Raw genomic sequence first — 15,358 nt, 5'->3', positions numbered from 1 at the left:
ATTTACTGTAGCGTAAGATGGCCAATTCTTGCCATCTCACGAATAACGATCAGGCAGCCACTTGTCGCAAATAATGGAAATAGACAATGAAAAGCTGAACCGGCTTCGCTTTTCAGCTCGCAAAAAAAGACCTGCTTACCGCTTACTGCTTACCTGCAAACGATTACGGTAAGCAATCGTTTGCAATGATTTTCGTCACTAACAGCCAGTTCCCAGAGGACATGTCCTGGGTCGCAACGAGTCTTAAAGTAGCCCGTGTAGCCTTTAATGCGCGCTGACTCAGAAGTAATGACGTTGCGCGCTCGTTGCGACCCTCGTTGCGACCCTGTAGCGTAAGACTTTACTTTCGGAATGATCTATCATCAAAGCTGTTAATCGATCCAATTGACACTGACCATGAGATATTGTGGACGGAATGTAAATCAACACATGTATCAAGAAGATTCCTGTGTATGATAGTCTCTTCGGTCTATTACCCTGAGAGTGCCAAAAACAGGAAAGAACTCATTGAGCACATACAGTTTTTCATAGAAAAAGTGCGCCAAAAGTATGCCTCTCCCGCATTTGTGATTGCTGGTGATTTCAACCAGACAAATAAACAATGGCTTTCCAATGTCTTGGATTTGCGTTAAGTTGTCGTAATACCGACCCATCAGAGTGGCAGCATGCTTGACTTGATCTTGACGAACCTTACAGACTTCTATGATGCACCGGAGTCTCTAGGACCCCTCCATAATTTCGATCATTTCATAATTTTCTGAGAAGCAAATTCAGCTATCTCCAAAACCAAATGAGTCAAAACTGCTATACGACCACTAACAAAAGATTTGATTTCTACGTTCAGTCGCTGGATCGGCTACTACGAATTTGATGACATTTGCTCCGAGCCGGACATCAAGCCTGCTTCAGGAAAATTTCTATGCTTGTTTCCCGACTAAAGTCATTACCGTTACAGATAATGATAAACCATGGACCACAAGCGGCCTCAAACACCATGCTGAGACTCACTGCCGCCTTCACAACAATGGCGATTTAGCTGTTTCAGCCAAGGTTTGGAACCACATTGTCAAACTGAACAGGCGAGCAAAGAGACAATATATGAAGGACAAAATTATGCAATTACTTACGACAGATCCACACAAATGGCATTCGTCAGTACAAAGACTTGCTGGTAAAGTGATACCCGGTGACTTAAGGTTGTTCAAATAGGAGGGTACCTTGTTATCGGCTGCGGAAGCGAACTCCGTTTTTGTTGGCATCTGTACCACCTTTCCGTCTCTCATTAGTGAAGCAGGGATTGATGACGTAGGTGAAGTTTCCGAGTTTGCTGTTTACGAGGAACTTCAGAAGCTGATTGGAGCTGTGCGTCTTACCCTGGCGAGCTTCCTCTAAAGGTATTAGATGAATTCGCTATTTTCCTTGCCAAATCACTCTCCTCCATTATTAACCTGTGTTTCCAAGAGCGTGTGTTCCCTAATGCTTGGAAGAGAGTGTACGTTCGTGTCTTACCTAAAGTAAAGGGTCCCAAATCTTTTGACCAACTCTGACCTACCTCAATAACCCCGAGCCTGTCTAAGGTGGCAGAAATGTTTATATACCGTAAGCTGATGTCACAGGTTTCTCCTTCTCTTGACCCATATGAGTACGGATGCTTGAAAGGAAGCAGCACAACTGTTTACTTAGTGAGAATGGATAACCTTTTTGTCGAATGGCTTGACCTAGGAAGTGCGATTGCTGATCTTCTCCTAGTGGATTACCAAAGAGCTTTTGACCTTATGCCATTTCATAGCTGTGACAAATTTACGCACAACGGGTGCACGCAAGCATATTTGCCTTTTAGTAATCGGTTGTTTGCAAGACTGTTTCCAGGGCATCTACAGCTTTTTCCCTGGAGACACGAACTTCGAATGGGCTGAGCTCATGTTTGGCGCTTCACAAGGCACGAAACTTGCAGCGCTGTTGTTTTTAGCAGTTATAAACTGCTTTGTCCTTTCTGAGTTTGAGCTTTAAGTACGTAGACGACTTGTCAGTTCTTCTAAGATATCTCATTGAAAACTCTGAGGCAGTTCTCCATTTCAGTGATGCAATAATGAGCAGCTTTAAAGACCGATGTACTTTCAACAGCCTTCAAATCAACAAAGGAAAAACCAAAATCCTTCGCTTTAATCCTCTTAAGAGAGGCTTTGTCAGTCCTTTGCCTGTATCTTCGACTATAATTCTCGTTGTCACATTTAGCGTTGACTGCTCGTTTAGTACTCATGTTGATATAATCACTAAAAAGGAAAATGGGGCGATGCGTACCCTTATCTTACTTATCTTACTACGTCGTCTCGGTTTTTCTGTGTCCCAACTTAAAACGGCTTACTACGGCCTACTACCTTATCTTACTACGTCGTTTCGGTTTTTCCGTGTCCCAACTCAAGTCGGCTTATCTACATACATCTGACCAATTTCCAAGTATGCTTGTCCTGTATGCTCAAGTCAATGACAAGTTACCTAACGATCAATTTGAGTCACTACAAAAAAGAGCCTTTGAAGTTATTCTTTAAGACACATATGTAAGTTATGAATCGGCATTATCTATCCTACAACTACCGTCTCTTCACGAACGTCGTTTGGGTTTGATCTGCAAATTCGACCAACTTCTTCTTTACAGTGCAAAATATATGTAAGCGGTGGTAGTAAACTATCACTGGTTATAAGAAAGAAAATCACAAGGTCAGCTAACAAAGTGAGACTGGAGCCCTACTCCAAAGAACAAAGCGTTTCGCCAATTTGTTCGTTCCTTTTTACATATCAGCGTTTAATAAGTTATAGTCTCGGTTTTTTCTTGTTGTTTTTGTTATAAGTACTAGCGCCATTTAGTTGAAATTTATTCTAATCTACGATTTCTTGTATAAATAAAAACTATTCTATTCTAAACAAACACTGGTTTTTGGACCATGGTGGAAGCCATGAATATATGGTAACATGAAATGATTTCATTTTTCCAGGGAATCAATTTGGTGTGCGAACTTATTGATTACTATGGTCTCCAAGTGGTTCAAACATACATGAAATACATCCAAGAAAATGCTGAACTCGCTGTAAGGGAAATGCTGAAAGAGGTGGCAATGAAGTCACTACAGGTACTACATAGCCTATTATAACTTTGAGGCTATAAATGGATATTAATGTATTTTTTATTAAGAGAGGTGGCTTCAGTTGGAGAATTACGACTTGGGGGTCTATGTCCCTTTAGATTTTAAAACATGTGTGCTATTAGGAGGGGGGTCATTGGAAAATGCTATTTTTGGTATTTTCATTGAAAAATTGAAAATACGGTAAGTTCCCCTCCCCCTTCCCTGCTTTATATTGAAAAGTAAATTTTTACCCAACCCACTCCCCTAATTGACGCTATTGCGCAAGGCGATCCATAATAAAAAATATGCATATTTTTAAGAACTACTCTGGCTTCAAGTGCATGCCCTGACTAGAATCGACCATGCACTGGCATCTTCTTATCCTCCTTCTTTAACTTCCTTAGAGATTTTGCAAGAGTCAGAAGTATTTATTCTGAGCAAAATGGTGCATAAATACATTGCATGTAAAATCTGGACGTTTTTGTGACACCTTAGTAACTAGGACTACGTAACAGATAAAATACTGACGAAAAAAAAAATAATAACTTCACCTTCGTGCCTCTCCGGGGCCACTTTTTGGGGTGGGGGTGTTTCCAAAAGTTACTTAAAGTAATTTTGAAACTGATCTCCATATATATATATATATATATATATATATATATATATATATATATATATATATATATATATATATATATATATATATATATATATATATATATATATATACATATATATATATATATATATATATATATATATATATATATATATATATATATATATATATATATATATATATATATATATATATAATTGCGCATGAAATATCACAGCAGTTAATGCACCGATATGAAACGGATATGGCATACGACACAAGACCGATATGACATAGGACGGCAAGAATTCACCGACACAACATTCTTTCAGAAGCATGTTGTTTTGGTATTATTCTCAGCTTTGTCCCACAAGTAAAAATTCTTCTGTCAACAAATTTGCATTACTGGTTTTACACTAGTAAGAGCCTCAGTTTAGGAGCTCAACCCCAGAGCTTACAAATCACAAGTTACTCTTTAAGTTTAAAGGTTTCAAATTAAAGGTTTCAAATTTTTGGAAATAAGTTTTAGATTATTAATTTCTTCATCAGAGTTTTTTCTTCGAACTTAAATTCTGATCAAGGATGTTTATTAGCAGAATTTCTGCTAAATTGTATAAAATATTTGGACTGAAATAGATTCCTATTTCTTATGACAAAACTGAAAACAAACAAAATCAAAAGCTCATTTAAACTATTGACAAACATCCTAAGTAAACACAGAAAAAGCCAAATCCAATATATTATATTTTAATGAGTCTATAAAATAATAAAATTTAGACATCACTACTAGTATAAATTTATTATTCTCTTTCATTTTTTGATCGTCCTATGGAATTATCTCTTTTATATTTAATATTCTTTTGGAATTTATGAGAGAGAGAGAGAGAGTGGCATATGAGTGGTTACATAATTAACCACTAACGGCGCAATTTATCTAGATTGTTCTACCTAGATAGGACGGGGCTTTTTCAAGAGCCCTCCTCCGGCGATCTAGTAATCTCGGGATTGTATGAAGTCGTGGGCCAAATAATGGTACCAGTAATGGCCTTGTGGCAGAAATATTGCTGATAACGGGATATGGGTTAAAATAAGCAACTTCATTCCCCAGAGTTTACAAATCACAAGTTACTCTTTAGGATTAACTAAATACAGAACATTGTAAGTTATTCATATATTACAATAAATTCAAAAAAAATACACGAAAAAATGACTAACAGAATGAAAAAGGGATGACAAAGTCTTAGAATAGTATTATAAATGTTCTCTTCTGATATGTTTACTAGGGATATGTTGACTAGTTGTAATATGTTTACTAGAATATGTCTATTAGGGATGGGATGCAACCAAGGTTTCTCCCGACTCCAGTGGATTCGCGATCTTGAATTGGTACAATTACCAATTCCATTTCTTAGCCAAATTGGTGCTATGATATTAATATATTTCTATTTACAATCGGGGGGAGGGGACTGGTGACTCTAATAGCTCTGTTTTTAACTTTCAATCCTTAGCTTTAATCATTGTTTAGTCATATTTTGAGAACATGGGTTTTGTTTAATTTGTGTTTGTTTTTCTAATTTCCAAATCAAGGAAAAACATGTCATTCTTGTATTTTAAAAAGTGTGTCTGCCCTATGTTTAAATTTATTCCTCTCACTCGGTCACATTTTGAATTTACCTTTTTTACTCTTCGGAATACCCTTTTGCCTAATAGCATTATTCAAAGCCGTCCTTTCTTGAAGTAGTGAGGGCAAGCAATACAGATATCAATCACCCCTTTAAATTTGATAAAATCAAAGCGAGAAAGAAATGGGGAAGGGGAAAAAAATACAAAGAAGAAAAAGATAAAGAAGTAGTGTCAGGTCCCATCCCCTAATTATCAGATAAACGCCCTTTTTGTGAGCCAAATTCAATCCCACTTTTAATCTTCCTTTTTATCTCCTTTTGTTAAATTTCCGTGGGCTCACTTCTTAGCTTAGCGTTAACAATAGACAGACTGGTGATGAGTAATCAGACAGCCGAGAGGCAGAGTTCAACCGTTTAAAGTCAGTAAGGTCAAGGGGGGGGGTTGATCCATAGATTAGGCGCAACGGGTGACGTACCGTCACCCTTTCAATCTGTTGAATTGTGGTGGGTGCTTTTTTGTGCTTTTTGTGCCCGAAAGAAGACTCGTTTTGTTCAGTTTTGATTCAGTTCTGATTTTTCTAAGCTTACTTTTATCATCTACCCCTAGGCAGAGTTTAGATAGAGAGGAAGGGTAAAGAGTTATGGCATAGGAAAATAGTCCTATGTTATTTGAGATATCTTTCACGAGGGAAGATATAGTCCTAGGAAAGTGCGACCCAAGCGTCTGGGTTAATTCGGTAGAATAAAAGAGTGGTCATTAGAGCTGAATCATCATCTCCTCCACTCCTGCTTCGAGCGTTTGGGACCTGTAATGGCGTGATAATTGGAGAGACATATGAGTGGTTACATAATTAACCACTAACGGCGCAATTTATCTAGATTGTTCTACCTAGATAGGAAGGGGATTTTTCAGGAGCCCTCCTCCGGCGATCTAGTAATCACGGGATTGTATGAAGTCGTGGGCCAAATAACGGTACCAGTAATGGCCTTGTGGCAGAAATATTGGTGGTAACGGGCTCTGGGTTAAAATAAGTAGCTTCAAAAATAAAAGAAAATATTAATTAACCTTTCAAAAGCAGCTACGTTATATTTTGAAAAAAGGATGGGAAAAAAAGGCTTGAAGATAACATTATAAAAATAATTTTTATTAATACCCGCTTATTTGGAGTTTCATTAACATAGAAGGCACAATCGCACAATTTTAATCCCCTGGGGCTAACTCTCGATTCACGAGAGGTAGTAATTGAGGTGAAAATATGACTTAGTTGCTGTGAATATATTCATTATAGTCATCAATAGATTATACTGATAATTACGTACAGTATATATATATATATATATATATATATATATATATATATATATATATATATATATATATATATATATATATATATATATATATATATATATATATATATATATATATATATATATATATATATATATATAATTTTTGATTTACATATAAATATAATTACATAATTCTTTCATAATAATTTTATAATTATATAATTTATTCATAAAGAAGAAGTAATTGGCTACTGATGTTTGAAGAAAATTAGCATAGTTTAATAAAAAAAAATAGAAATGCAGTTTCATCGATTTTGAAGAATAAAACTTGATGATGGAATGTTACTGAGCACCACAAAAGTTTTCTCCATTCGGACTTAAAAAAAAATCTATGGCTCCAACACCATTAAATTTCTTCATCACTAATTAGCAGTTTTCTAAATAAGGAAAGCTTTAATTTTTTTGTGACTCGTAAGTTAATAATATAAATGAAAAATTACTTAAATTAGTTAAATTAAATTACTTAAATCAAATTAATTTAAACCAATTATTTAAATTTAATTAATTAAATCACATTCTTAAATTCTTAATTACAATTTAATTAAAATAATTTATATTTTTCAGGAAACTGGTAAAAGTATTTTAGTTGCTGAAGATTTTATGGATGATGGGACTTGCATCAAATTAGCCATAACGATCGATTCTGATGAAGGTGAAGCTGTTTTTGATTTTGAGTGAGTATTTGTTTTTTCTTCATGGTACTTGTATTCAGATGGCAACACTTATCGTTCCGACGATGTCGAATCATCGATGACAGGCCCCGTTCTTGCACTGAGCTTTAATAGTACGATACTAACGTATCGTACAATATCGTATCGTTAGTATCGTACAATAGTACGATACTAAGTAAGTTTATTAAGATACTAACCGTTAATGGTACAATGATAATGACAAGACATTACTGGTTTATCAAACGAAATTGAAAAGAGAGTGACCTGTTGGCCATATGCGACCCTTTAACTCGAATATTTGACCTTTTTTAAGATTTTACTTCAGGTTGAAAGGAGAATACCAATTGAATATTCGACTAAGGTAGTCTGAAGAATTCTAATCAATAATTGACATTAATTATTGTTACGTCAAGCAATAAATTAAATTAAGTAATAAATAAATAAATTATTCTTTAAACAATAAATAAACCTATTGGTAACAGCGGAGTAGCCAGAGGAATTATTCCCTTCCCCTCTCATGAAGTGTGAAACACTAAAAACTATAAATAATAAAAATATAACTAAAACAAAACTAAAATAAGAAAAGCTAAAATAAATAAATAAATATATAATGTAGTAAATAACATAATACATAATATAAAATAATAAAATATAAGTAAACAATACAAAATAATATATAAAAACATAAAATAGTAAATAAATATAAATATAAATAATAAAAAAACAAAAATAAATAAAAAAAATAAAAATAAAACTAAAATAAAAACTAAAAACTGTAAAAGAAAAACTAAAAAACTATAAATAAAACTTTCAGGTTAATTACTGGCTAACTTCCTCTCCCTCTAAATAGATGTATGTTTCCTTGCTTCAAGATCATTTAAAAACTGATTCATTCATCTTAAATAATATGCTATAAGCATTTGATAGCCACAACGGTAATCTTTTGTAGGTTCATTTTCAAATCTTTTCTCACAGGAGTTTTTCAAAGGAAAATTGAAGAGCCACATTGAGCCAAAGACGAGCAGTAATAAATTCAAATCATAATTCAGTTTTAAGACGAACAGAAATCACTGTCAATGAATGAATGATCCTCAAGACGAGCAGAAATAATAAAGAATATATAAGAATTAATTTGTGAGAAATAGTAAGATATATATCTATATATATATAAAAAAAAGTTGTCTGTGGATCTGTGGATCTGTGGATCAGGTTGACGTCATGACGTCAAAAACTACAAAAAAACTAAAAACTAATAAAAAAATAAAACAGCTAAAAAACTAAAAAAACTAAAAAACTAAAAAAACTAAAAACTAAAAAAAAAACTTAAAAAAAAGGAAAAAACTGAAAAATAGAAGAGAAAAAGAAAACTAATAAAATTAAGAATAAAAATAAAAAAAATAAAAAAGATAAAAACTAAAAAAAGAAAAAGAAAACTGAAAAAAGAAAAAATGTAAAAAACTAAAAAATACTAAAAAGAAAAAACACTCAAAGAGAAATTACAGACCGGGACACTCAAAGAGAAATTACAGACTGGGATACCGGGACACAAATGACGACCGGGACACAGGGAATATATCTTCTATCTATCTATATATATAAAAATAAGTTGTCTGTCTGTCTGTGGATCTGTGGATCTGTGGATCAGGTTTACGTCATGACGTCAAAAACTACAAAAAAACTAAAAACTAATAAAAAAAATAAAAAAGCTAAAAAACTAAAAAAACTAAAAAACTAAAAAATCTAAAAACTAAAAAAAAAACTTAAAAAAAAGGAAAAAACTGAAAAATAGAAGAGAAAAAGAAAACTAATAAAATTAAGAATAAAAATAAAAAAAATAAAAAAGATAAAAACTAAAAAAAAAAGTAAGAAGAAAAAACGAAAAAAAAATAAAAAAGCTAAAAAAAAAGGTAAAAACCAATTAAAAACTAAAAAGAAAAAAAGGAAAAACCGCGCAGTTAGATGAAGATCCACCTGGACAGCGAGAGTCAAAACATATCAAAACTGAAAATGATAGCGATGATGATTGGGTTTGGGATTTTGACTTGGATAAGGTCATCAATGCCTACCAGATTTTAGTTAAAAAAAAACAAAGGTTCGGCGATATGTATTTCATAGTGAAGCTGAAAAATAAAAAAGAAAAAGAAAACTGAAAAAAGAAAAAATGTAAAAAACATGACGACAGGGACACAGGGAATATAAATGACGACCAGGACACGCTGAAAAATAAAAAAGAAAAAGAAAACTGAAAAAAGAAAAAATGTAAAAAAATAAAAAATACTAAAAAGAAACAACACTCAAAGAGAAATTACAGACCGGGACACTCAAAGAGAAATTACAGACTGGGATACCGGGACACAAATGACGACCGGGACACAGGGAATATAAATGACGACCAGGACACAGGTATTTAAGAATATCGTTCAAACACAAATTTTTAATTATAAAAAGACCGTTGAAAGAGAAATTTCTAATTTTAAAATGGCTGAAGAACCTACAATGGCAACACCTGAGGAAGCTGCTCAAAACGAATGTATTCAAGCCGAAGTAGCTGAGTTGGTAAAGCGTTATGTTTCAGGTTCTAGGTCCGAGAGGCTCCAGGTTTGAACCTTGGCTTTAGCATTAATACAAAAGAAGAAAAAAACTAAAAATGGTAAAAACTACAAAAAAACTAAAAAGAAAATATATATATATTTATATTTTATATATATATTTTCTATATATTGTCTGTCTGTGTAACGATGGCTCTGGTCAAACATTTTCAGATCAATTGCTGGCAATTGGAAACGAAAAGCTCCCAGTAGTGGGAAAGCCAAGAATGTTGTATATTCGCAATTTTTACGTAGTTTGAAACACATATATAAATCTATCTATATTCACAGGTGGGACACAGGGACACAACTACAATGGCGCGTAACTAATATGGCGCGTAATGACTTACGCGCGCGGGGGGGCTTGGGGGGGCGCGAAGCGCCCCACCAACTAGGTGTTGGGGTGGCGCGAAGCGCCACCCCAACAGCTAGTAAGGTTATAAAATAAGGTTATATATAAGGTTGTAAGAAATTATGATGATGTCAAACGTAAAACGAGCAGAAACTTCCACAAACAGGAGCTGGGTAACTCTTCATAAGCCATCTAAAGGCCATGGTGTCATCTTCGCTTTACTGAAAACATTTGTATCTCGAACAGTGAGTTTTTATTTTGTCATATCATCAACAAAACAGAAATAAAACTACCATGATGATCAAAATTATTGAAAAGAACTAATTAAATTCGGATGACTCTTTACTATATAATAATATTTACTTCTAGACGTTTTATCAATTTTGAATTTATTAACGTTAAAAAAAGAACGTTTACGATATATTTTGTTTTCAGTAAAGTGCGGAACACCCTCAGTAAAATGCAAATTTAATAAGAATGTTATTCATTATTATTTCCTCCCCTTTTTTTAATTCTAGCGCTAAATATTGAAGACAAACTCTTTAAAAGAATCCATTTATTATGTTTTTATTCTTATTATATATTTTCTTTTATTTTTATTCTAGTTTCCGATCCTGAAGACAAGCTATTAAACTGATTGGTTGTTTTTCTTTTTTTTTGAACAGAATAGTACTTTATTATCAAGCAAACTTTCATAACCTAAAGAACTGCCGAGCTTGTTGCCTTCAGTCAGTTAGCCTACATTGTATAAAAAAAAAAAAAAAAAAAAAAAAAAGTACAGAAGTGAAATATGCCTGCAACGATAAATCAAACTGGCCTGTCAAATAAAATGAGTACAAGAATAAAATGAATAAAAGCTAGTACTTAAGTACACAAACAAAAGACATAAATAAAATGTGAGTAAAATAAGTAAGACTAAGTAATATAAGTAAAATGAATAAAAATGAGGGCATAAGTAAAAACATAAGTACATTATAAAAAACATACAGCGATGAATCCAACTTGCCTGTCAAATAAAAATGAAACAATAAAACTAATACATTAACAATACAAATGACACATTAACGTGATGCATTACAAACTCCATTTATTTATGATTTCAACAAACGCTCTCTGTTTAATTTTAGCTGTTAGTTCAGAAGACAAGGTATGAAACAGAATACCTTTCATAATGGTATCCGTTGCGCCTTTTTCAGTACTGCCCATCGTTGCCATATTTAAGCTTAGGGTTAGTAAGGCCTTTTGTTGTAATGACTCGATAAGCTGATACAGATTTGCTCCGTCCAAAATTAACGCATTTGCAGCTAATTTAGCTTTTTCTGACGTATAATCAAATTTTTGAAACATTTATTCATGTAGTGTTTTTAAATCTGTTGGTGGTTTAAAAAAAAAGCACCAAAAATTTGTTTATTTGTATTTTTGTACGTTTTTAGGATTCTGATAAAATTTTGGAGGAGGAGGTTCAAACTCCTCACCCCCCTGAATTCGACCTCGTCTTCAGTATCACAGTCGTAAAATCTCGGTTTGTTGAAGCTTTCGATAAAAGTACTTGGTCGTTCTATCTCGTAGAAATCGCATCTTGCTCTGATACCTTAACCAAAATTGGAACTGCCAATTGTTCCGTCATATCTATGCGAACGCAAAGAAATTCGATCCACGCAATTTGGAGTTCAAATTCAGTTACAATTTAGTACTTAGTTGTAGTTAGGACAGCCTTGCCGATACCGTTGATGTCCTACTCTTAGCAAGAACTTGTCATCGAACGCTGTGATCGATATATCTTTCCTTAGGCAATGAGTTTTAGACCTTAAATTTATGGCCCTACTTAACTCGATATTGCTGATAGTGAACATCAATTTTTTAATGTTTCCAAAGCCATAATGAATCTCCAAAACAGCTGCCTGATACTCAGACTAAAATCGGAATCCGTAGTTTACCCCTATTATTGTAACCATGCCCCTTCTAGCCAAATAAGCTTTAAGACGCACCTCTAAACACCCAATCAATTGTAAGGCATAAATGTAAATAAATTAAATTACTACGATATGGTACCATCTCATATGACTAATCTGTTCTAGTAACAGGATTTAGCTTGTATTAAATGCATATAAAAAGTACTTGATTCCAAAGAACATTTGATTGATATCCAAGGTATAATTTCCTCCAATTTATCTCCAAAGTTCAGGATAATTTTTATTTAAAGACATAATTAGCTGGTTTTGGCCCAAGTCCCCTCACATATCATCACATATACCTATTACTACTGCTACTATTACTGTGCCACCATTGTGGCACATCTCACTGTGCCACCATTCTGCTGTGAGGCCAACATAGGATGCTCCTCCTCCATACTAATCTATTTAAAGCCTCCCTCTTTACACCCTCCCAAAAAGTATTATTTTCTTTTACATCCTTTTTTATGACCTCCTCCCGCTGGATTTAGGAATGACCCAAACCCAATTGGCCTTTTGTTTGGCCTTATATTGTTGGTCTAAAAAGACGCTTTCTCTCATTATGTCCATAAGATGCAGGATAGAACAGTATTTTTCATGTAGATTCCCAGTAGAAGATTCCCACCTGCTTCCAACAAGTACTTAAGGGATTTCTTAGTAGGTACAGAAAAAATTTCAAATTAAAATGTCTATTTTCTCAAGCCAAAATGTCACATTTTCTCGAATAAAATTATCAATCTTATCTATCTTCTGTTTTTAGCGATTTTTTTGATGATCCTTGTTTATGTTTTTTTATTTTGCAGCTGCTACTACTGAACCTTTACACGAAGGTTTTTTCACTAACAATTATATTTCCGATTCTTTCAATTGTTTAAGCAATATATGGTTGCATATATAGCATATATTAGGGTTGCAATACATGGTTTAATCAGATTTCAATATAACAGACATTACTTTACCTTACCTTAAAACCAACTCTTAGATAGTTGCCAATTTTCTCTTAAGCAGCAGTATCCTTTTTGTGGCACTTGGTATCAACCAAGTGACATATAGCAATCGCAAATTATGTCGGTCTGTCTGTCTGTCGGTCCCGGTTTTGCTACTTTAGGCACTTCCAGGTAAGCTAGGACGATGAAATTTGGCAGGCGTATCAGGGATAGGACCAGATTAAATTAGAAATAGTCGTTTTCCCGATGTGACCATCTGGGGGGTGGGGGAGTGGGGGGCCCGTTAATTCGGAAAAAAATAGAAAAAATGAAGTATTTTTAACTTACGAACGGTTGATCAGATCATAATGAAATTTGATGTTTGAAGGATATCGTGTCTCAGAGCTGTTATTTTAAATCCCGACCGGATCTGGTGACATTGGGGGGGAGTTGGGAGGGGAAACCTAAAATCTTGGAAAACAATTAGAGAGGAGGGGTCGGGATGAAACTTGATGGGAAAATAAGCACAAGTCCTAGGTACATGATTGACATAACCGGAACGGATCCGCTCTCTTTGGGGTAGCTGGAGGGGGGGGGGGGGGGGGTAATTCTGAAAAATTAAATAAAAATGAGGTATTTTTAACGTACGAACGGGTGATCGGATCTCAATGAAATTTGATATTCAGAAGGATATCGTGTCTCAAAGCTCTTATTTTAAATCCCGACCGGATCTGGAGACATTGGGGGGAGTTTGGGGGGAACCTAAAATCATGGAAAACGCTTAGATTGGAGGAATCGGGGTGAAATTTGGTGGGGAAAATAAGCAGAAGTCTTAAATACGTGATTTACATAATTGGAACGGATCCGCTCTATTGGGGGGGGGGGGTCAATTCTGAAAAAATAGAAAAAATGACGTATTTTTAACTTACGAAGGAGTGATCGGATCTTCACGAAACTTCATATTTAGAAGACCTCTGAACTCAGATCTCTTCTTTTAAATCTCAACCGGGTCCATTGTCATTGGGGGGCCAGTTGGGGGGGACCGGAAATCTTAGAAAATACTTAAAGTGGAGAGATCAGGATGAAACTGGATGGGAAGGATAAAAACCCGTCTAAGATACGTGACTGACATAACCGGACTGGATCTGCTCTCTTTGGTGGAGTTGGGGGGGGGGGTAATTTGGAAAAATAAGGTATTTGTACCTTACGAAATGGTGACCAGATCTTAATGAAATTTGATATTTAGAAGGATCTTGTGCTTTAAAGCTCTAATTTTAAATTCCGACCAGATTCTGTGACATTGGGGGAGTTCGAGGGGGAAACCGGAATTCTTGGAAAACGTAAAAATTGGGGTATTTTCATCTTACGAAAAGGTAATCAGATCTTAATGAAATTTGATATTTAGAAGGAATTCATGTCTCAGAGCTCTTACTTCAAATCCCGACCAGATCTCATGACATTTGGGGGAGTTGGAGCGGAAAATCTTGGAAAACACTTGAAGTGGAGGAATCGGGATGAAGTTTGGTGGATAGAATAAGCAAATGTCGTTGATACGTGATTGACGTAACTGTACTGGGTTCGCTCTCTTTGGGGGAGTTGGGGGGAGGTGTTCAGTGATTTGGCGAGTTTGGTGTTTCTGGCCGTGCTAGGACGATGAAAATTGGTAGGCGTGTCTGGGAGCTGCGCAAATTGACTTGATAAAGTCGTTTTCCCAGATTCGACCATCTGGGGGGCTAAAGGGAGAGGAAAAATTGGAAAAAATTAGCTATTTATAACTTACGAGTGGGTGATCGGATCTTAATTAATTTTGATATTTAGAAGGACATCGTGACTCGGAGCTCTTATTTTAAATCCCGGCCGGCATTAAGCCTCTGATTTTCCTTTTAAATCAGTCTATTGATTTTTAGAATTGTGTTAGAGCTCATACCATATGAGCTCCTGGCTCTTAGCTCTTCTTGCCTCGTCACAAGTGCCATATGAGCTCTTAGCACTTGTTTTGATATGAATTTATGATAATAATTTTTTTTTACAGAGGGACAGGCTACCAAGTATATGGCAATTGCAATACTCCCAGAGCTATTACTTTATCAGCTATCATATATTGCCTTCGCTGTTTAGTTGGTCATGATGTCCCTTTGAATCAGGTAAGTTATCTCTTTGCCTCTTCATGTGAA

The 15,358-nt window shown here is 34.7% G+C and overlaps 1 protein-coding gene across 1 annotated transcript in view; it reads left to right on the top strand.

Moving 5' to 3' along the window:
• LOC136033201 (5-oxoprolinase-like) overlaps positions 1-15,358 on the top strand; it is a 111,183-nt gene that overhangs the window by 79,447 nt on the left and 16,378 nt on the right. The window contains exons 16-18 of the mRNA XM_065713911.1: positions 2,994-3,128; positions 7,260-7,369; positions 15,217-15,328. Of these exons, the coding sequence (XP_065569983.1) occupies positions 2,994-3,128; positions 7,260-7,369; positions 15,217-15,328 (357 nt within the window). The remainder of the gene's footprint in view (positions 1-2,993; positions 3,129-7,259; positions 7,370-15,216; positions 15,329-15,358) is intronic.

This window comes from Artemia franciscana, chromosome 11 (assembly GCF_032884065.1).
Source record: "Artemia franciscana chromosome 11, ASM3288406v1, whole genome shotgun sequence".
NCBI classification, from domain to species: domain Eukaryota; kingdom Metazoa; phylum Arthropoda; class Branchiopoda; order Anostraca; family Artemiidae; genus Artemia; species Artemia franciscana.
The sequence above is the reverse complement of the archived record's forward strand: the minus strand, read 5'-3'. Positions and strand labels throughout refer to the sequence as shown.